This window comes from Telopea speciosissima, chromosome 11 (genome assembly GCF_018873765.1).
Source record: "Telopea speciosissima isolate NSW1024214 ecotype Mountain lineage chromosome 11, Tspe_v1, whole genome shotgun sequence".
Classification (NCBI taxonomy): Eukaryota; Viridiplantae; Streptophyta; class Magnoliopsida; order Proteales; family Proteaceae; genus Telopea; species Telopea speciosissima.
The window spans coordinates 19,220,917-19,243,308 of NC_057926.1; the positions used below are offsets into that span (position 1 = coordinate 19,220,917).

A 22,392-nucleotide genomic window follows, 5' to 3' on the forward strand; every position below is an offset into this window, starting at 1 on the left:
GGCTGCTGTCTCCAGCTAGTATTTATAGGGAAACTAGGGTTTAGGTCAGAAGGGCTAGTTACTGGATTGCCCCTCACAGCCTGAGGCATAACACAAGTAGGATTATAAAGGGATATTACCATTATATCCTTACACAACAAGTTGGTGCTTAGGTGCTTAGGGTGTATAGTTTAGTGCCCAATGGGTCTTCTACAATATGATGCTGCGAGAGATGTTTGATGTTCTCCCACTTTCTCCTTTCCATGATCGATGTTAATAAAGTTCAACAATAAACACTCTGTAATCTTAAATCTAATATGAAAACCAGGCCTTAAACCTAGAACTCATTCTTGTTTAAACTCTAAGTCTATTGTTTACCCAAAAAAAAAACATCTCTAAGCCTATTCATGATCTTCAATTGGAACACCTGCTTTCTTTGTTTATTTGTTTTGCTTCATTTTCACAAATTTTTAACAATTGATCCAATAAAAATTTCAATTATTACCAATACATTTTAATAGCCTCGTGAAATTCTGTTTTAACTTAGACACCTCAAACGGTCCTAGAAAACCCTCGTTACTATTTCTTTGGGAGGGCTTCTGGTTGTGTTGCTTACTAGCAGTAGAGGAGAAGCGGGAAAGTTGAATCTGGTTTTCATAATAAGGTTTGAGGCTTCAATTTTATTCTTTACATAGAGGTTTTATATTATTGTCTTGGGTTTGAAAATGATGAGCGAGAAGAAGGATAAAGAGGAAGGAGGAGCAGATATGCGTGAAGCGGTTGATGCCGAGCCGGCTAGTAGGGATGTTGAGCAAGCACAGCTACCTCACTCAGATGAAAACCAAAAACCTATAAAAAATGAGCATCACCTCTCTTTTATCTGGCGGTTCTTCATACAACGAGCATTACTGCATTTTGTTGCTTGTGCGCTTTGTGGGCGGTTAGATTGTCACCCTTGAGCATTTGTTGGTGGTTAAAATTGAAGGAGTCCCTTTGCCCCTTTTTCTCTTTTTAGAGTTGATTTGGGAAAGAAGATGGGTGATGGGAGAATTTCTTCCCCTCTATTGTGAAAATTATTTACATATAAATAGTTACCAAACAGTTTTTATTTTTTTATCAAAATGGTTTTCAGTAATGTTTTTTTTATATAGGTCAAAAACAAAATGAAAAATGATACCAAAAAGACCCTAAACGTGTGTAAAAACATTTTTGTGTCAGAAAAACAAAAATAAAAATGATACCAAAAAGACCCTTAATCAAATCCTTTGAAAAGTTGGGAGGAAAGGAACCTCCCTTTAATGGCCCTTTATCCAAGGTGTTATGGCATTTTATTTTCTCTTTTGATTTAGTGGATAATTCTTTGTTGGGGTCACATTCTACTTTGTCTAAGAAGCAAAAAAAGAAACCTCTACATTTAATAAAAAAGTTTTACATAGAGGATGGGTAGTCCTTGTGGCTTTCTATTTGGAAGAATGCTATTCTTACTTTTCTTCCCTCTATTGAATCTGATCATAATCCCATTTTCCTCCAAACTACCCCTCCTAAATCATCTTATAAGAAAATTTTCCATTTTAGGCCTCTTGGTTTAAGCTTCCTCAATTTTCGAAATTCTCTAGGACAAAATGGAAAGTATAAGGATCTAGAAAATTGAATTGGTTTAATGGTGTCTTGTAGGAAATGGAATAAATGTGTTTGGGTATTTACAACAATTTAAATTCTCTTTTTTTTTTTTTTTTACTGATATCATAAGTTGGAGTCTCAAGAACCCTTCTTCTTCTTTTCTTTTTTTATGATAAAGAACCTACCTTGATACCTTAGATCAATTGAGGCAAGTTTGTAACAATATTAATTGGCTGTTAGAAGCAGAAGAATTTATTGATTGCAAAAATCTAGGGTTTCTTTTGTTCTAGAAGGTGATAGAGTGAAGTTTCCAGATTGACCCGAAGAGGTGGTGAATCAATGCCACCAAATTTTCCCCCCAAAATTGTGCCCCTTACTGGTACCTCATTGCTTGCATTGCCTACTAACCATTCAGACTAGCTGGGGCAACGCCAAGTTACCAATATCACAATCACACAGTCGTATACATGTCCACCTTGCAACCAACAAGCAGCCAGGCCTGCCAGACAATGTACACTCACCCTACAGTCAAACACAATCCGCAACACTCTTATGTCCATAGATACATTCACATCCACACAATACAAGGTATGTGTGGTTCAACAATATGCCTATGTCCAAGAGCAATACCCTAACCAAGGTTTCATATATTGCTCTATACACACCATAAGTTTGACTACTAAAACAGTCCAGATGCTACAACACCGGTCTGCTTTAGTTCAAGCCACAACTTGAATAGGGCTACAACCCCCAACTCTTGTCCAGCCCCAACTTGAAAGGTTACAATATGTGAATAAAAAATAGATATTACAAGTCTGACTCTTTTCATTTAATGTCTTAGGTTATACAACATGCAACAACCTAGGCCAATAAAAAGACTTGCAAAAATAAAAGATTACCTTCCCCTTTTTAACCACACTTTGGGGAGCTTTACTATAGTTCACTGTAGTCCACTTGAATCTTCAATTGACCCCTCAAAATGGGGAGACTTGAATCTTCCAATGCAATTGATGATGTACCCAATTTTGGCTTCTCCTCCTTCACTTGGACCCCACAAGAAATCTCACAACCATTAATGCCCAACAAAAGCTCCAAATAGTCTTCAATCAACTTAAGCAGGATTGTTGAACATGATTAAAGCCACTTCAAAATCATAAACACATCTCAAAGGGTTTTCTTAAAATACGCAAGCTGGGGAGCGGCTTTGGTATCTTCTCTGTATTCTAGTAGGTAGTACATTAAATAATAAGGAGACTGCAACTTGAATGGGCTCAAACGGATTCCAAACAAGGGAATATCCTCATTTTACTTTTGGCCTAAAAAAAAAAGGAATCTCTGAAACTCATATAGTGCATGCACGCACTACCGGATCGCGGGCAAAGTTTCAACCATAATGTAGTCGCTAAAGATGACCTGGATGGCACTCGATTGATATTAGGACTACGAAGGGAGTACATACTTTGGCAGGTTGCTTTTTGGCCATCAGATCAATCTCCGATTGAGAAAACTTGTTTTCGACCATTGGATCGACTCTTATTTGACAAGATCAAGCGGGAGGCCTCTCATCCAAAGAAATAGAATCTACCATGGGTACGCACGATCACTGAGCGACACAAAATTAAAGGATCATGAACTCTGGTCCATCACGTGACAAGCGATCAGGCCACCTTTCGGTCTGGCATTGGTCCATCTAGTGTGCTTTAGGGATCGTCGTTGGATTGAGATGGAAAAGCGGAAAATGACGTGGCTCATACGATTTGAATCTATGTTCATTGATGACAAGTCTGAAATGAGTGGAAGCAAAGGGGAATCTTAAGGTGCATTTAAGATGCACATGCGTTTTACTAAGGCTGGGCTCACTAAGATATGTCGTAGCATAGGGACAATACATGCACATAGCCAATTAAAATTGCACGTGCCCGAATGATAAACGATCTTGTGTTAGCACCCCTTTTGAAATAGATGATTTTGCATTAGCGTGATGGATCCCATTGGATGGTAGAGGAAACTCTAGAACCAAAACAAATGAGTCTCAGAAGCAAACTTCCCAAGACCAAAAGTGAATAGTACCTCTATGAGGCAATTTGTCGAACAAAAGCTCTACATTTTGACACTTGACAAAATTTTGGCCTTTTGGCCTCAAATGCCATAGGTCCCAATTTTTCGTGCCTTGAGAGTGCACGGCCGGTTAGCATGGCACCCCCCATGAGGGCATGGCCGCCTCTGGCTGACTCGATGTGTGCGTGGTTGCTAGTGTAGCCGACCTAGCTGGTTGTGGGTAGCTTAGGCTTGCCAGTTGGCCCTGATAGTTGTCAAATCACGTACGCCACTTCCAAACAATTGCGTACTATCTTGGTGGGACCCACACACCTTTGTTTCGACCAATACACCTCTCTCAGGCATTTTAACAACCACTTGGGGACAATTTAACTGAGTTCACTATAATGGCCATAGATTTCTTATCTTAGCTCAAAATGACATGATTTCATCTGCATATTAGAGTTGATTGAGTGTTCTATAATTTTTTAGTATATCTTTCATACCCAAACAGCCATTTGGCTTGCTCAAATTGGCTGCAAAGATGACTTCACTACTTAATAACATACTGATATTGTCACCATAGACCAATGCAACCCTGTCACTGCCACATGTCCTCAAACACTATCAGCTCATTCTAGAGCCTTGCCACTTCATAAGACACTACCTAGAAGTGGCCAATGATGATAACACATTGTACCTTGTAGCTCAACACTGCCAGTTGCGCAACAATCTCCAACTTTAGAATTATTGGTAACACCAAATTGACAACGGCACTATCTGACTGATCATTGCTCTCTTCCCCTTTGACAACAAATACAAAGGGTGAACACCGCTAATTTCATTATTTAAAAAAAATTGTGTTGGTTGACAGACCAACTTGCAAGGGCTTTCCTGATGTGCTACACCTATGCTTGGCCTTGTGCCGCTCATGCATGCCCTTTGTGTTTTTATTTTATTATTATTATAACTTAAACAAAACACTATTACATATTGCTTGTTTACTGTTTTGTGAACAATACTTCATAGAACAGTGAACGAAATCTTGTTTATTTTTTAAAACAAAAAAGAAATATGAAGATCAACTAGAATACAAACAACATTAAAAAATTAATGAAAGCCCCCAATCGGTAGAGAATGCTCTTATACAGTTATACCACTAAACGGTGGAAACAATTCAGACCGTTCTACCGATATGGTCAGCCATTCAAAAATTTCACAACCATAAGGGAAGAGAAAGATTGGTTACTTGTAACATCACAAGTGTAAGGCCTTGACGTGAATATAGCCCTTTCACTAATTGTTCTTCCCACCATAGTAGTAAGATGTTCCCATCATTGTTGGCCACTACCGCAATTACTATTCGCACAACGTAGGGTTTCGCAAACCCTACTTTCTCACACACTTCATAAGGAGATATGGAAGAAGGGGAAAGCAATTCGGTTATCAGAGAGAGAGAGAGAGCACTCTAAGTCTAAGTTCGAAACCGCACCAACTCTTCTCAACTCATAATTAAGTCTAGGTTCGAAACCACTATAAATGATCGGGGATCAAATCCCCACAACATAGGAAGTTGGAGTTTGAATTTAAAACTCAAACTCTCACGTCCATTCTTAGATAATTTAGAAGGACATGTTAGTGAACTACTGCAAGGAGATGTATGAAAAAACTGCAATCTGATCAATGCTATATGGGTTTGAAAATTTTGACCAAAAGTTCCTTTCTGGTTGCAACTTTTGGCAATGTTGAGAGAACTGTTATTCCTCGAGACCAATTAGAAGTAGTTCAGTTACACTCCCCCTTCCATCTCATCTGTGACACTTCTAATATGGCTTTCTCTCTAGATCTTTAATCATGTTCTGTTTCTCTGTTTATGACCTTGCTTGGGAGTTTTAAAGCACAAGGGAAACTACACCTTACAATTTGGTGGGTTTTGAAATGGCAGGGGATGGAGTTGGTGGTGGTGGTTTTAAAAAGTGGTAGAGTTCTTCAAAATTTGTGGTCTATTCTATTTTACTTTAGGGAGAATTGCCTAGATCTACTAGATTATAAAAAGATTTACAAAAATAGTAGGTATAAATTATGTTTTACCATCACAAGTTACAATGTTGAAAAGAGTTATTGAATCAACCTATGAGTAAAAATAGTTACAGGAATAACCTAAAATATCCCCAACGTCCTTCTCTCTCTCCTTTTCTTCCTCGTCCGATTAAGGAACACCTCTGCGCTCCGTCTTCGTCTTCCCTCCCCCTCCCCCTCGCTGCAAATCTTCCCGGCACCACAACCTCCATTGCCACCGCCATCCACCCCCTCTCTCCTGTTAGGGTTAGGGTTTTAAGCACAAGGTTGCTTAAAGCATTACACCCTGAGTATCTAGTTTGGAATACCCAGACTGCTGCCTCCAGCTAGTATATATAGGGAAACTAGGGTTTAGGTCAGATGGGCTACTTACTAGATTGCCCCTCACAGCCTGGGCATTAACACAAGTAGGATTATATTAGAACATATGAAGGGATATTACATAAATACCCTTACAATCTCCTCCTATGTTCTACATATATCCATTACACATGTATAGGAACCATTGTTCAATCAGTAATTGAATCAATATAAATTGAATATCAATAATCCAATAAATCAAATAAGAAATAAGTAAACTTCAAGAAATAAACTTAGGGTTTTAGATCAAAACTAAACCCAACAATAAATCCGAAGTTCCACATGCAAGTGGCTAAACCAAAAGAAATAATCAAAAGGAAAAGTCTTTGCAATCCATGTGACTTTACTCATCAAGTAAGTCATCCTCATCGAGATCCAGATTCAACCGTTCTTCTCCATCTTCGCCATTCTCTGTAATTTGTCAAATATGAATTTCATAAGATATTATGAATTCAATCATTTGCACAATAGTATCTAGTTCAACAATAAGAACTTAGTACATTTCATATATGGCTGAAGGTAAATCAAATAAGCATCATCATCAAGTTTCTTTACAAGAACTCGATCCTATATAGTCTCTATCCTAAGGACCATACCATGTTTCCATTTGGAATACTGTATTCGTCATATCAGTCATAGATTTATGTTGTTTCATCAAATTTGGAATGGTACACCATACTATGAAAGACATGTCATCAAATTTGGAATGACATAAAGACTAGCACAATATCATTGAAACATATCAGACATTTTCCATATTCCTTTGTGGAATAACAAAGTAAGGAGACTTCACATGAAAATTTGCTACACTATCAAGTTTGGAATGGTTTCACAAACCCCCATACTTAGTAACCTAACTAAGTTATCTGAAATATGTAAACTGTCTCGAATGCTTACCAAGGCTAGATGAGATTCGAATAATTCAAAATAATATTGGGTTAGGTTAAGACCTGACTAAATGGTCTTTAACCCCATCTCCCCTGTAGTTTTGAATGTTCGATCTTTGTTCAATCCCTTTGTAAGGGCATCTACCGTATTATCCTTCGATCTCACATCAATCAAAGTGATAATCCCTTGTTACGTTCTATAATTCAGCATAGCCTGTTTCAGCTGATGTGTCTCCTCTTACCATTAAAGAGTGAGTTATTCACAATCATCTTGGTTGCTTGATTATCACAGAATATAGATATAGAGTTTAACTTAAAACTCCTCAATGGAATATCCATGATTAGATCCTTTATCCACTCTGCTTCATCTCCCGCAGAAGCTAGAGCATAAAGTTCCGATTCCATAGATGACAGAGCAATACTAGTCTGTCTTTTGGATTTCCATGCTACAGCTGCTCCTCCTAGTGTAAATACATAACCATGGTGGATCTGCATTGTCGCCCAAATCGAGCACCAAGATGCATCGAATATCCTTCCAAAGTTGGAGGATGTCCAGTATAACATAAAGCATAACCTTGAGTACCCTTAAGGTATCTCATCAGCCTCGATAGGGCATCCCAATGCTCTTTTTCAGGATTACTAGTGAAACGACTCAGCATGCCTACCGTAAAGGCTATGTCTGGCCTAGTACAACTCATTGCATACATGAGACTACCAATCAATTTAGAATAATCTAACTGATTCACGATGTCACCTGTGTTAGGTTTCAACCGTTTGTTATAGTCATAGGGTGTCTCAATCGGTTTACAATCACTGTATCCCCAACTAAAAAGTAGCTTCTCAATGTAATGAGTCTGACTAAGGGTGATCCCTTGCTCACTGAAGCTTACTCTCATCCCAAGAATGGTGTTTACCCCACCAAGATCTTTCATATCGAATTCTTTGGACAAGATTTCTTTAATGTCACTCACTACAGAGAGATCAGAACCTAGAATCAACATGTCGTCTACATACAAGCAAATAATCGCGACCTTATTTGACTCAGACAAAAAATAAAGGCACTTATCTGAGTTACTGGTTTGAAAACCAAAGCTCTTTACTGTCTTGTCAAACTTCTCATGCCAGAATTTAGGTGCTTGTTTAAGATCATAGAAAGATTTGTTTAATTTACAAACTCTTTTTTCAGAACTTTCGATGACAAACCCTTCAGGTTGGTTCATGTAGATTTCTTCTGTTAGGTCTCCATTAAGGAAAGCCGTTTTTACATCCATTTGATGCACAACATAGTGCTCAATAGATGCTATGGCAAGAAGAATCCTTATTGTTGCCAAATGGCAGATCGGGGAGTAGATGTCAAAATAATCTATCCCTCTCACCTGTTTATAGCCCTTAGCTACTAATCGTGCTTTATACCTGGCTATAGACCCATCCGGATTAAATTTCTTCTTCAGTACCCACTTACACCCTATTGTCTTGGCCCCTCTAGGCAGATCAACAAGGTGCCAGGTCTCATTCTGCATTAAAGAGCTCATTTCTTCATCAATGGCTTCTTTCCATAACAAGGAGTCCTTAGATCTCATCGCTTCCTTATAGGTGGATGGATCAGCCTCTAAATGGTAGGTCACAAAATCCTCACCAAAATTCTTGGGTACTCGATCTCTAGTAGATACTCTTCTAGATTCTGATTCAAGGAGCATTGTGGGAGTAGTGTCGAAATAATTGGTTCGATTCCAAAGGTGATTCTGTAACCACTTGATCAAACCAGGCAAGGTCAGGCCTTTATCTCTAAGGAATTTATCCTCAAAGAATATAGCATCCCTAGATTCTATCACCACATTGGTTGATAGATCCAAAAACCGGTCTGCAGCACTGTCTTCTGCACAACCTAGATATACACAAGTGTTTGTTCTAGTTCCCACCTTAGGTCTCCTAGGGTCTTGTATCCTAATATAAGCTATACAATCCCAAACCTTAAGAGTGTCATATCTACAGGGATGATTATGTCATAGTTCATAAGGTGTAGAAGTCAGTTTTGAATGTGGTAGTCTATTTAGAATGTGATTTGCAGTCAACACTGCTTCTCCCCAATAGCAAGAGGGCATACCAGCTGTCAATAACATGGAGTTTAACATCTCTGTTAACGTCCTATTCTTTCTTTCAGCTATGCCATTTGATTGAGGTGAGTAAGGAGTAGTAGTTTCAAGGATTATGCCTGCAGAGGCACAGAATTCCTTGAACTCTGTCAATTTGTATTCTCCTCCCCTATCACTTCTAAATCTTTTAATTTTCAAGTTCAATTGATTTTCTACCCTATTCTTGAAAATTTTAAATTTTTCAAAAGCTTCATCTTTAGATTTTAACAGGTATAAAAGACAATATCTAGCAAAATCGTCTATAAATGTTATCAAATACTTCCGACCTCCTCTAGTTGTGTAGCTTTTAAAGTCACAAATGTCAGAATGTATAAGTTCAAGAAGTTGAGTACTCCTAGAAACTGATCTGAACGGTTTTCTAGTTATTTTAGTTTGAGCACACACTTCACATCTGTTAAATCTAATTGAAGTGTCTAATGGTAAATTATGAGTTTTAGCTAGTTTGAGCATTTTCCTATAGTTCACATGTCCTAATCTACAATGTAGTATTTTGGGATCAAGTGAATTATGGTTAACCTGGTTTATTGTCTCATTAGCTAAACTCAACCTAAACATACCATTCAAATTATAAGCACATCCAAAATAAAAGGAGTTAACAGACAATGTTACTCTACCACTACTAAAAGTAATAGACATGCCAGCATCAAGCAAAATTCCAATGGAAATTAAATTCTTTTCAAAATCAGGAAAGATTTTAACATTTTTCAAAGTTAATATTTTACCTGATGATAGAACCAGGTTCGTTGTCCCTTGTTGAGCCACTTTCACGACGTCTCCATTTGCAACAGTGATAGTCTCTGCTACTTGAACAACATCAGTGAGCAGGTCCTTGCTATTGCAAACATGATAAGTCGCTCCAGAGTCTAACCACCAATCTGAAGATGTATTGGCCAACCCCTTACCCTTGCCAATCATGGCAACAAAGTTAGTAGGCTCAGTCTTGTCCACCAGCATGTGAACTTCCTTCTGTGGTGTGTCAGTGTTTCCTTTCTTAGGACCTCTACACTCAGATGCATAGTGACCCCACTTTCCACAGTTACGGCACTTGCCCCTCTTTTTAAAATTAGTCTTTTTGGCCTCCAACTGTTGGGGTTCTTTCTTAGGTGGCTTGGACTGCCTAGGATATTTCTTGGGTTGTGAAACCAAATTGGCAGATGCCTGTTGTTGTTTCACCATCTCCAAGTTATTCCTGGCTCTGTTCTCATCTTCGATTCTAATGAACCATTTGAGATCATCCAGCCCCACTTGTGTTTTCTTTCTGTGCATCTCAGTTTTAAAGGAATGCCAGGTAGAGGGTAACTTAAAAATAATTGCACCCACTAAGAATGCATCAACAACAGGGATGTTTTCTTGGTTCAATTTTGTTCTCAAGTTCTCAAAGTCTGTTACTTGTGAAAGTATCTCCTTATCTTCTTGAAACTTGAAGTCCATAAACTTGTCAACCAAGTGAGTTTTTGATAGGTCCTCCTCCTTTTTGAATTGGACTTCTAGGTTTTCCCAAATCTCTTTTGCAGACTTATATTTACTATAGGTCTCTGCCAGCCTATCTGACAGGCAGTTCAACAGGTAGTCTTTGCAAAAATCTTCATCACTTATCCATTGGGCTTCAATTAGGTCCGTACAATCAGAAAAAGTATTTACTACAGTGTAGAAAATATTGAGGTACTTCAGTCCAAACTGAGTCTTCATTTTCCAAGAACTGAACTCAGAGCCACTAAAACTTTCCAATTTGATCATCTCAATTGGAACAGCATGTTTGTCCATTGTTATGTGATTTGTTTATATGCCCAAGTAAAAAAAAAATTCAAATAAAAATAAATACTTTAAGGAACAATCACACCTGATATGAAGGACCCTGGATTTAAGCGGCGAAGGAAAAGATGATGGCAGTGCAGCGGCGTCAACACTCGTAACGTACACGTTAGTACTGGCTGCTGATAGATATTGGCCGTACCCAATAAGATTTGATAAATCAAATCAAAAGTATCTTCTTTTTTTTTTTTTTCAAAACATCAACACTATTCATTGAAGAGATGGCTCACTGCCTCTCTGTCAACGTGATTTGACCCTCCTTCTTCTTCTTCTTCTCTTTTTTTTTTTTTTTTTTTTTTTTTTAAGAATCAAATCGAAGAAGTAGAAAACAGCTTTGGAAACCACGTTCTGCAGATTTTCCTTTTGCCTTTTTGAATCAGCCAAAAGGTGATGATGTAAGCATCTATTGAATTCTTTAATCAAAGAAAACAACACCTCAGGTAAAAACTCCCTGACAACCTGCAAACCCCTTTAATGAATTCTACAGATTTTTTTTTTTCAATTGTCTTCTAAGATCGATCAATACCACCACGAAGACGATTGGAGTAAAAACCACCGAAGATCAATTGGAGAAAAATCACCGAAGCACGTTGATCTCTCAAAACCGATTGCAAAAGACTGATCGCAGAAATCAATCAACTAACTAGAATCGATCAGAGAGAAAACCAAAGCCGAATGAGAATCTGTAAAACCAAAACCGATCTTGATTGCAGGAAAACGAAAATCTAATGCTTTAAGATTGTTAGGGTTAGGGTTTTAAGCACAAGGTTGCTTAAAGCATTATACCCTGAGTATCTAGTTTGGAATACCCAGACTGCTGCCTCCAGCTAGTATATATAGGGAAACTAGGGTTTAGGTCAGATGGCCTAATTACTAGATTGCCCCTCACAGCCTGGGCATTAACACAAATAGGATTATATTAGAACATATGAAGGGATATTACATAAATACCCTTACATCTCCCTCTCCCGCTCTCCTCCCCACACCTCCTCCTTCCCTTGCAAAGCCACCCCACCATGTTCCCCCTTAATAAATCATTCAATAAAACGGAAAAAACCAGACAGCTAGGAATATAATAAATTAAGAAACCACAATCTCTTTCTCTCTCTCTTTACAGATTTAGTTTCCTTCCCTGGGAAGGTGCCTTTATTGAAATCATGGTTTCTATTTGTGAAGTTTTAAAGCCAACTGACCCTTCTAAACGCATCCTTTCGGAGTCAAGGGAAGTCTGTGTTTTGGGTTCAAATTTTCGACCATTGAAAATCAAGAATCACAGTGTTGTGATTAAGTTTTCGAAACTGATGGATGTCACAATCACAGCTTCAAAGTCATCATTCAAATCATCAGCAAGAGATAATCCTCCCTCCCCCAATTACAAAAAAAAGGGGAATATCTTATCGAAATTTTTTCTAGCTAGTAGAGGATGAGATCTTCCCTTGTTAAGGCAAGAATATATAAGCAAATCTTTAACAACTCTCTAATGCCTTAAAGAAATTAAGAGGAAGACCTATAAACACTAATCATCAAAATTTCATTACTATGGGCGAAATTTACAGAGGAAACGATTCATTTAAAGTATAGTGGGGCGAGTTTGCAGGGGAGGGAGGGGGTGGCAGTGGTGGTGGAGGTGGTGGTGAGGGGCAGATTTCAGAGAGGAAGATGGGGTGATGTTTCAAGGAGGGAGTTCGGTCGTGTTCCTTTATTAGAGGAGGAAGAGGGTGAGAAGCAGAATGAGGGAGAGAGAAAGAAAAAGTTGGGGGTATTTTAGGTTATTCCTTTAGCTATTTTTACTCATGAAAATTTGGTAAATCTTTTTAAAATTGTAACTTGTGTTTGTGGAACATAATTTATAGTTACCATTTTTGTAAATCTTTTTTAAATTTAGTAGATCTAAAAAATTCCCCCTTTACTTAATCATCAATGGACTCCAAGCCAGGTTATCATGATGGCTGAAAAGGCTTTCCAGGAGTTTTCTTTAGCTTCCGACGCCGCCTTCTTTGTCTGTTGGGTCTTCTATGCAGAAGATTGCTTCCCCCCCCCCCCTCTTGGTTCCCTCCTTCTGATCCGTTTCTTAAGTCAACTATGATGCTGCTTGGGCAAAAAATTCACAAAAGGGAGGTTTAGGTGTGATTATTAGAGATCAATTGGGGATGATCTGTTCGGCGTTCCCTGCCGGTTTTGTTTGCGACTCTAGTTTTTGTGCTGAAGCTATTGCCATCAGGGCGGGTCTCCTTCATGTGGCGAAGCAGAATTTCTCACATATTCTGGTTGAATCGACTACTCCACCTTGATTACCCAGATAAACTCTGGGTGCTTTGATCTCGATGTTAGTTGCATTGGTTTTCATATCCTCCAACTTCAGAAATCTTTTGTTTCTTGCTCCTTTAGCTTTATTCCAAGGTTTGCCAATTCCGTGACAGATTCCTTGGCCTGGTCGGCCCTTTCAGTTGAGTCCCCGATTGATTGGCCTCTTACCTCTCAGTGGCTTCAATCTGTGCTTGAAAGATGTCACTGCTTGTAATGGCTATTTCTTTGAATGAATTTTCTTTCTACCAAAAAAAAAGTTATAGCTTATTTCCATTTTACGATGTTACAAGTGTTTTTGAAACTAAGTTACTTTTTGAATTAAAGAACTCATATGCTCAGCATGGACTAGGATCTCTTTTTGTGATTTTAGTGTGTGAAGAACGGATCTTATAGTGCTTTTGTTTTAGTCTATTTTGAATGACACGTAGATAATATCGTTGGGTGATGTTTTGAATAATAACTTGGGTCTTGGTAAATTAAGTTGTGAAACTTCAAATAAGTTGTTGGAAATGGAGTGTTGATCTTAGAACCACTATAGGACGTAAAGAGGTGGATTACCCTTCCCATTTTGGTCGATAAAGAAACAAGAAAAAAGAGAAATATTGTAGGGGTTTGTCTTAATAGTGGAAGCCTGCCTCGTCTCAATTAAGATATATTTTAGGGATAATAAATACGACTCCTCAAAGAGGTAGTCGTTAGAACCACTTCCTTTTCCTAATGAATTGCAAATCCTACTTCTACAGCCCATGATACTCACCTTCTAACCTCCCAATACATGATAAGTACTAACCCACCAATGCATAATAAGTACTAACACAATAACTAATTCATACAAATTCTGCCACGCCATATGGAGCCACGTAACAATGTTTGGGTATGAATAGCTTAAATAAGACCAAATAAAATCCTAATTAGGTGTATTGTGCTGACGATTGCGTAGCAAGTAAGGATGTAAACAGATCGGATTCAGCTCGAATTTGAATCTTAAACAGATTACCGAATGACCTATCCATATCCGATCCAATATCTGACGGATTTTTAAAAACTAATAAAATATTTGAATTCGGGAGTCGATTGAATATCCGAATATTGTCCGATCCGATAAACTATTCGAAACGAATCTGACCTATATTGGTTACCGATTTCCGACTCCGATTACCAAAATATTCTTATAAAAATGCTTATAATAAAGATAATATAATAATATATCTTTTTACAAAATATTAATATCCGAATCTGAATCCAATTATCTTCCGGACGGAATCGGATATTTTTTGGAATCCAAAATTCCAGATTCGAAAACTCCTAAATAGATTCAAACACGAATTTTCGACTATCCATTTACATCCCTACTAGCAAGGATCTTGTACCGAGTAAACAATTGTTGAGGGGATGGTGGATGAGGATGTCTCAAACATTTTCCTTCGAATCCAGCCAGACCCTATTGATTAAAATGTTCACATGAAAGTCAGTTAAGGCAAAAATGGAAAAAAAATAAGTGCAAATGACAATTGTCATGCAGATACCACCATAAAAATGAAAAGATGGACAGAAATTTCTCAAATGTTAAGAGGAGGTGCTGTTATATCATAGGAAAGAAAGGTTATAACTTGAAGTTGGTGTAAGCTTCCCCTTCACACAGTTCGAAACACTCCTTATTCTTCTTCCACATCATAATACCAAAGTTATTGATTGTCTCAGCTCATGAGACTCCAAAGATTAGAGAAGACAAACAAATTTCTATTCCTTTCCCTCTGATATTTGATTTTATCAGTAGAGAGATCAAGAGCAGGTATAGCTTGTTGCTGCTCACTTACATCTCATTTGTGTTTTCATATATTTAAATATCCTTTGCAGCTGTCTTAAGATCCACAGGAACTTTGTACTAAATGGCCTAATTCATGAGAATATAGCTCTGCTTTGATCTCTGTAATACCCATCAGAAAATCAAGGTTCCAATAAGTTTTGTGCTGATTCTACAGTTACCTGCTAGCTCCTGAGCTAAAGTGCCCAACTCTGTGATTTTGAAGTTTTCACTAGCATCTTGTGAAATCAATTCAGCTTGCTCGATCTCATGTTGTGATTTTTATCACTAGTCAGTAACAAGCAGATTGGCAGGAACATAGAGCTAGAATCTGCTAGTGGACAATGAAAACCTACCTGAGGATTCTAGTTATAGGATTGAATTCACTAGTTTCTGCTAGACATAGATGACATGTGAAGACACTTATGCGCAGTATCTAAAAGACTACCTGAAAGAGGGTAACCATTTCAGATTATAAAACTAGAAACAGGGGATGGTGTGAAACAAATCGTTCATGCGTAGTTAGTTTTACAATTGAGTCTCTTTTTTTCAAGCCCTTCTCTTTGAATCTGGATATGACTCAATGGATATAATGTTGAGTATATTAAAGAATTAATCAGTAGAAGAAAACTAGATTTTCATAAAAGATATCTTTGGCTAAGGAGCTATACCCTGTCAATGTTGAAATTACTAGCAAGTTGACATCAGTTATAGTAGTCTTCAGGAGTTGAAGCAATTCTGCAAGTTGAAGAGTGAAAAAAGCCATAACCAAATTCAACCTAACATGCTCCTCTTACTGCTAACCAATAATTGTTTGATCTTCTACTGGTTGTACAATCTGAAAGCTCATCTGAGGTTCCAAGACTTAGCAGAAGTTTCTCAATAGCTTAGTGTATATAATCTCAACGCCCAAGAACATTGCAATAACAACATCCCAGGCTCTTGCATAACCTTATCCAAGAGAAAAGGCAATGAAATGGAGAAGTTGATGGTTGGCTCAAGGTCTTGAACTTTAGTCCATATATTTTAGATGGTTATGGTCCTTCATGTTTTCTCCAGCATTTCTCCCAGTTGGAACCTAAGAAGTGAAGGTATATGATTATTCTAAGTCACCTGGTCTATCTCGGTGCAAGTCCACACCGTGGAATGAACTTGTGTCTTCAACCCATGCACAGTGCAGATTTAGGGTTAGTGAAATTGGCAAATGCTAGTATCACCTAGTTGAGTTTTAATTTCTGTCTTTGCTGAAATCAAGTACCAGAGGAATGACTGCATTATGAATTTAGCTGTGAATAATTATCTGTACTCAAATGTAAGTTTTTTTTTGTTTTGTTTTGTTTTTTGGTTTAGTTTTAGTTTTTTTTTGGGGTGCTTAATATCATTTGTAATTAAGGTAATGGCAAGAAAACACAAGAGAAGCATAAAAATGTTTTTAGTCATACAATTAAACCATGAGAAGGTGGTTGAAGGATCAAGATGTAGTCTGTACAGAAAACAACTTCCACGAACAGCTTAATGCATTTAAGGTTGATTGATAGAGCTCTCTTCAGACTTCAAGTAGAAAACAATGACATGAACCAAGCTTTCACCAGCCATATAGATGCCTCACTTTCCCATTGGATCAAACACCGATGCAAAATTGCCAAAAGATATGATAAAAAATGACAACATATAAACTACTGCTAGATTCACCATACGACTCCTAAGACAAGCATACATTTATTGAAAGGAATATTTCCGTGATTTACCACCAATATATAGAGAATATTCAACTGGAACTTTGCTCTAGCACAAATACACTTTTTTCAATGATCACTTGCCTCGCCGTGGCTGCCTCTAGGTTGACTTGTTGGTCTTCTGCTTTGTTTGCTTAGGGTGTAGTTCTTGTTTGGGCTGTTGCCTTTTGTTTTGCTAGCCCTTGCCGCTTTGGCAGGTCTTGTATTTGGTTCGCGCTTGTTCCCCTCCCCCCCCCCCCCCCTTTTTCTTTCCTTTGCTAATGAAATTATTTATTCATCCAAAAATAAAAAAATTTGCAAGTTTTCATAATTTCACATGTTAGATTCCAAAATTAGGATGGTGACACCAAAGCAGCAGAACAATGTCAACTAAGCAAGATGCATACATTCAATGGAAGCTGAACCAACACAGAACTTGGACTTGACTGATCAAACCAAAACATGCACATAACAAAAGATGCATAAGATCTAATTCTGTTTGCATTTTATTTGCCTCTTCACTTCGCTTGAAAGGGTTTGAAAAAAGCAAGCCTACCATGCACAATGCAACCAGATGAGAAGTGACATGGAAGGGATGAGGATGTTTAGTGAATTGCACACAAACACTTTATATCGGATTGGGTAACTAGCCGAAATAAATATGAAATTCCCAATTGTGAGCAAACCCAGGTTGATCCTTAAATTTTATTTTGGAATTTCCAATTCATGGATGCACAAACCCATATCGATTTTTTCCTCCTCTGCATTCATATTGTGTTAACAAATGCTATCTTATACTGCTTATAGTCATGGAGCTCCATCAAAGTATCAATTACTTAATCATCCATATATCATTTGACATTTGGGTCAAATTATCTAAGGAATGACTTCCTATCTGCTACAAGCAATTACAATATTGTGTCACATTCAACATTCTATAAACAGGAAACGAAATTCATCATAGTAGAAAAACTTAAAAAGAATCAGATCTCTTTTATACAGAACAAATATGTGCAAAACAATGGCCGTAATGGGAAAAAAAAAAAAAGAATTATCCAATACACACAACAATGAAAAAAAAAATACAGGATTCTAATCCAACCCCGGAAAGGGAAGTACGGAATATTAAAGAACAGAGAAGCATAAAAGGAACAAAGTGTACATCAATTCTGTCATATTTCTCAAATCAGAAGACGCCGAACAAGACCGAAAACCCTAGAACGATGAGCCACACAATGTGAACCAAAAGAAGAGCCTGCCCAGAGACGGGACCGCTACCGCCATTCCCGACATCGCAAAACCCTAATTTCGCAACACGGGTACCTGCGCACAGAGCATCTGCGCAGCCACACCAATAGGTAATTCCATCGACGCCACAGACGGGATCGGTTCGAAAGCAGTTGACAGGGCAGATGGATGGTTGAGACGTTGCAGCGCAGACATCAACGATGGTTTCAGAAGGTAAGCGAAGAGCTGACGATGAATCGGATTGAGAGCGAATTGGAACCAGGTAGAGGGAGAGGAGAGTGAAGAAGAGGCAGAACGAGAGGAGATCGAAGTTGGGCATGGTTCAGGCAAGCTTAGCTTTTGAGCAGAAGCTCGCCTTCACCTGAAGAGAGATTGTTGGGAAACCCTTGAACCTGAAAGCAGGGGAGAGATGAAGGAAGGAATGCGAAAAAGGTTACTTTGATCAAGCAAAGAGATGGAATCTCTGGTGGGTCGGTCGTCGGTTCGGAGAAAGGAAAGAAGGAAGGAATGGAAAAGGGGGTTGGGTAGTTGAACGGTTTCTGGTTTATTTTGGAGAATGAGACTTTTGAACTAGCGAAATGATTCTAATACAGCGGCGCACATGTGGAAATGTTTCTTATACAGCTCGCTAAGAAGGCAAACACGGTGTACACTATTAGACATATTCTAGGGAAAAAGTGGAATACGGTAATGACTCAAAAATTGAACAAACGGTCAACTATTTGATATTTCCAGGATACCAAAAAATAAATAAATAAAGGGAAAATATCACGTACCTCCCCTGAGATATGACTTATGTACACTTTCACTCGTGAGGTTTGGGAAATTCCACGTACCTCCTCTGCTTTTCAAACTAAGTAACATAAAGGCCCACTCTGTTAACTGAGGGCATTAAATGTTAAAGTTTTATTTTGATTGACCAAAATGCCCTTATTAAACGTTAAAGTTTTATCCCTTATTTCTTTATTACTTTCTCTGTTGAGCTCCATTCTTCACAACGGACCAAAATTCGCCGCTGCTACACCACCTAGGGCACCACCATTGATGGTGAGCTTCTTGCCACCGAGCTTAAACAACATACTCTTTTTGTCGCTGCTACTACACCTTCGAGGAAAGCCTGGATTCAACCTGGATTTGTGCCCTTTGAAGGAATCGCGTTAGTCACTTGCAACTCGTTCCTCTATTTGGAACTTGCAACTTCAGTCGGTTTGGCACCTCCAACTCATCCCTACTTCAACTCATCCCTACTTGCAATCTCACTAGGTTTGGCACCTCCAACTCATACCCACCTACAACTCCCAATTTTTGTTTGGTAATTGCAACTCATAAAATCTCGATTTGGCTGCAGCAACTCCTTCCAACTTCGGTTTGGCACCTGCAAATTGAAAGGATTTTGGCTGTAAGTATTTCAACCAATTTGTGATATTTCACTTGAATTGAAATAGGGTTTGTGTAGATCCATATTAACTGTGAATAAACATCTCTGATTAATGCCTTATAGTGTTAGGAAAAGGGTTGTGGTTCTTTTAAACCATCATTCTAAATTAAATGAACAAATACAGTCATGAGTTAAGTTGCTTATTAATCCCTTGCATTATTATTGATATGAGTACTTGACCAATTAGCTAGCTAGAGAGAATCCAAACAACTTGCCCCAAGATGACAAAACCCATCTTGTATATTTGTAAGCAATGTTCGGTTCTAGAAAAAAGCCCCTAATATTCTGGAAAAGGTAAACTATTTTATTATGGCCCCCATTGATGTTCATTTGCTTTATACCCCTGCTCCCAAAACTTGCAGAAAATATTTAGTGCTTCTTGTGTACAGCAATTTGAGTTATACCCAATGATCAATTCAAGGTACTTGAAGTTTGAAATTGGTATTTTTTTGCGGGTAAGATGTCCGCTACAGTGTGAATGAGAGCAATTCAAGGTACTTGAGGTTTGAAAACAAGCAGTGTTTTTGTAGAAAAAGAACTGCTGTGAGGATCTCAAACTCGACAGCCAACCCGAATAGGCTTTATTACAACTGTGCAGACAAAAACAAGGGTGGCTACAACTTCTTCCAATGGTATACTAACATGGATGAACCAAGAGTGACCAACACCAATGATGCACCAAATATTGTGGCTGAAAATTGTCTAGAAGACAATTAGAGGAGGGAACAACAGAGGAAGGAAGAGTTACGTAGCCTGAAGACTAGAGTGAAGGCCCTGGAAAAATCAAATGCTTAAATGAAAACAATATGTCTAATAATGGTTGTTTTGTTTGTCTTCAATTTGGTTGTAATTGTTGTGAAGAAGCGATGTATGTTTGGGAAGGGGAGTGGACAATTTTATGTTAAAACTTTATGGTGAAGTAGAATGGAATGTGAAACTTGCGCACTATGCTTCCAATGCTATGATGGAAAAAGATTTTGGCCCCATTGTACTAGAAGATCAATGTTTGGCTGATTACATTTCTGTTTTTTTTTGGTTAATTTCCATAAATTTAGGGGGGGAAAAACCAAAGGTGGCAATGTGGCATTAGTGTGATCCTTCAATGTATTCCAGACAAAAAGGTACAGATACACATTCACTACCAAAGGTTGAAGGCTTAAGTTGATGCTCCATAACTATTAAAGCCTTCTATGAATGTGTTTCTAGTGGCTGAGACTTATTTTTAGTGGTTTAGGTTGATGTTCCATTACTATTAAACCCCAATTCCAAAGTTGATATTCCATTTAAATAGTAAAATCTACAGCAAAGTTTATTCACTACCTCTCTTTTGCTCCATTATAAGTTTTGGAGACTTATTCAATCTCTTTCTATCTCACTTCTGTGTTTGTCTATAAATGTTTAGTTGAAATAACAAGGAACAAGGAAGAAATAAGTTATGGCGATTTTAAGTACATTTAGTTCTTACATGGCCATGGTGGTGGTACAATTCGTTTATGGTGGATCCCACATCCTCATGAAGGTTGCCATCAACAAGGGACTCAGTCAATTTGTCTTTATAGTCTACAGACACCTAATTGTCATGATGCTCTTGTTAGGCCCTTTAGCCTATTTCCTTGAGAGGTAATTAATTAAGCTCTTTGCCATCATCATTCAATTCTCACACTCTTCCTTCCATGCATGCTTTCTCTTACAAGCGCCAAAATTGCAGGAAACAATGCCCGTCTCTTTCACTTCTCTTGATGATCAAGATTCTCAAACACTTACATCAACAACCAAATTGTTTAAAACAGAAAATTAGACTAATGTTTTCTAACACACAAATCACCAACTCAGTTCCTAAATTCCTTCATAATAACTCCAGACATCAGCACATGATCAGCAATGAAGCATTAAACATCCATCTTCATTGTTTGAACTCAGCAACTCTGCAAATCACCAACTCAGCAATGAAGCAAATGAAACCAACAACTCTGCAGATCAGCAACTTAACTCAGCTTCTGAAGATGGCAATCTTAGCAAATCACTTCCATCTCTGTACAAGGAAGTAATACCTCTAATTAACATCACAATCTTTGCTGTTAGACTTGAAACAATTCATTATTGAAACAATTAAAAGTCATACCCGTACCTTTCCAGGAAAGTAACCACCTTGGTTATGGCTTTGTTTGGCCATCTCTCTTTGCCTTCAGTTTAGAAGCCTTGACTTCCATTCTTTTTTTAACCTTATCTTGTCCAGTCGTAAGTACAGATGTAGAAGATTGTTGAGATGATCTGGTTACCCTCTGAGAGGGTGTAGTATCAGCATGTATATCAGTACTTGCTTTCCTCTACAATTGCACCAACAAAACAAATAATCAAAAGGACACCTTAACTTTAAATAAATAGACTTAAATTAAAATAGAATTTGGTTAGTTAGTCTGGGTACCTTGACACCAATAGTTTTTGAAGTAGATGATCTCTTGCCTTTTACTGGTCCTCCTTTGCACGTCCTTTTGTTATGATTAAAGGAATGACATTTACTACATCTAACAGTGGTGGACCTCTTCCTTATATCTTCTTTACGGGCTTCATCAGGTTCCCTCCTCCTTGATCTATTTGGTCTGCCAATTGACCTCTTCAGTGGTGGAGGAAGTAGATTAGTCTCTTCCAAAGTATTAGGATCAGATAATGGATCAATTATTCCCCCATTAGCCAAGAGATATGTCTTTGTTGTGTAATATGCATGACAATAGTGCCGGACTGGAACCCTGCTAAATTGAGTGCATGCACCTACATGTCTACATGGTAACCCAGTTGTCATATAGATCCCACATTCACATGTTAGATTTCCTAGGTCAACCACATACCTATGAGAGCCATCTTGTACCTCATACTTGTCTCCTCCAAAGAATCGATGGTCTGCAAAACCTCACATTCTTTTGTAAACTTTCAAGCTTAGAGGAACTCCTAGGAG

General features: G+C 38.1%; 1 protein-coding gene and 1 long non-coding RNA gene across 2 annotated transcripts; both read right to left on the reverse strand.

Annotated features, from left to right (window-relative positions):
• Positions 1-377: 377 nt before the first annotated feature.
• On the reverse strand, positions 378-21,021 carry LOC122646341. Its single transcript, XR_006330595.1, has 3 exons — positions 20,947-21,021; positions 2,117-2,121; positions 378-391 (listed from the first exon to the last, which is right to left on the reverse strand). It is a non-coding gene; the product is annotated as an uncharacterized LOC122646341 (long non-coding RNA).
• Positions 17,864-18,447, reverse strand: LOC122646340. Its single transcript, XM_043839878.1, has one exon. It carries the CDS (start codon positions 18,318-18,320, stop codon positions 17,940-17,942), a length of 381 nt encoding a protein of 126 aa, XP_043695813.1. The 5' UTR covers positions 18,321-18,447; the 3' UTR covers positions 17,864-17,939.
• Positions 21,022-22,392: the final 1,371 nt, after the last annotated feature.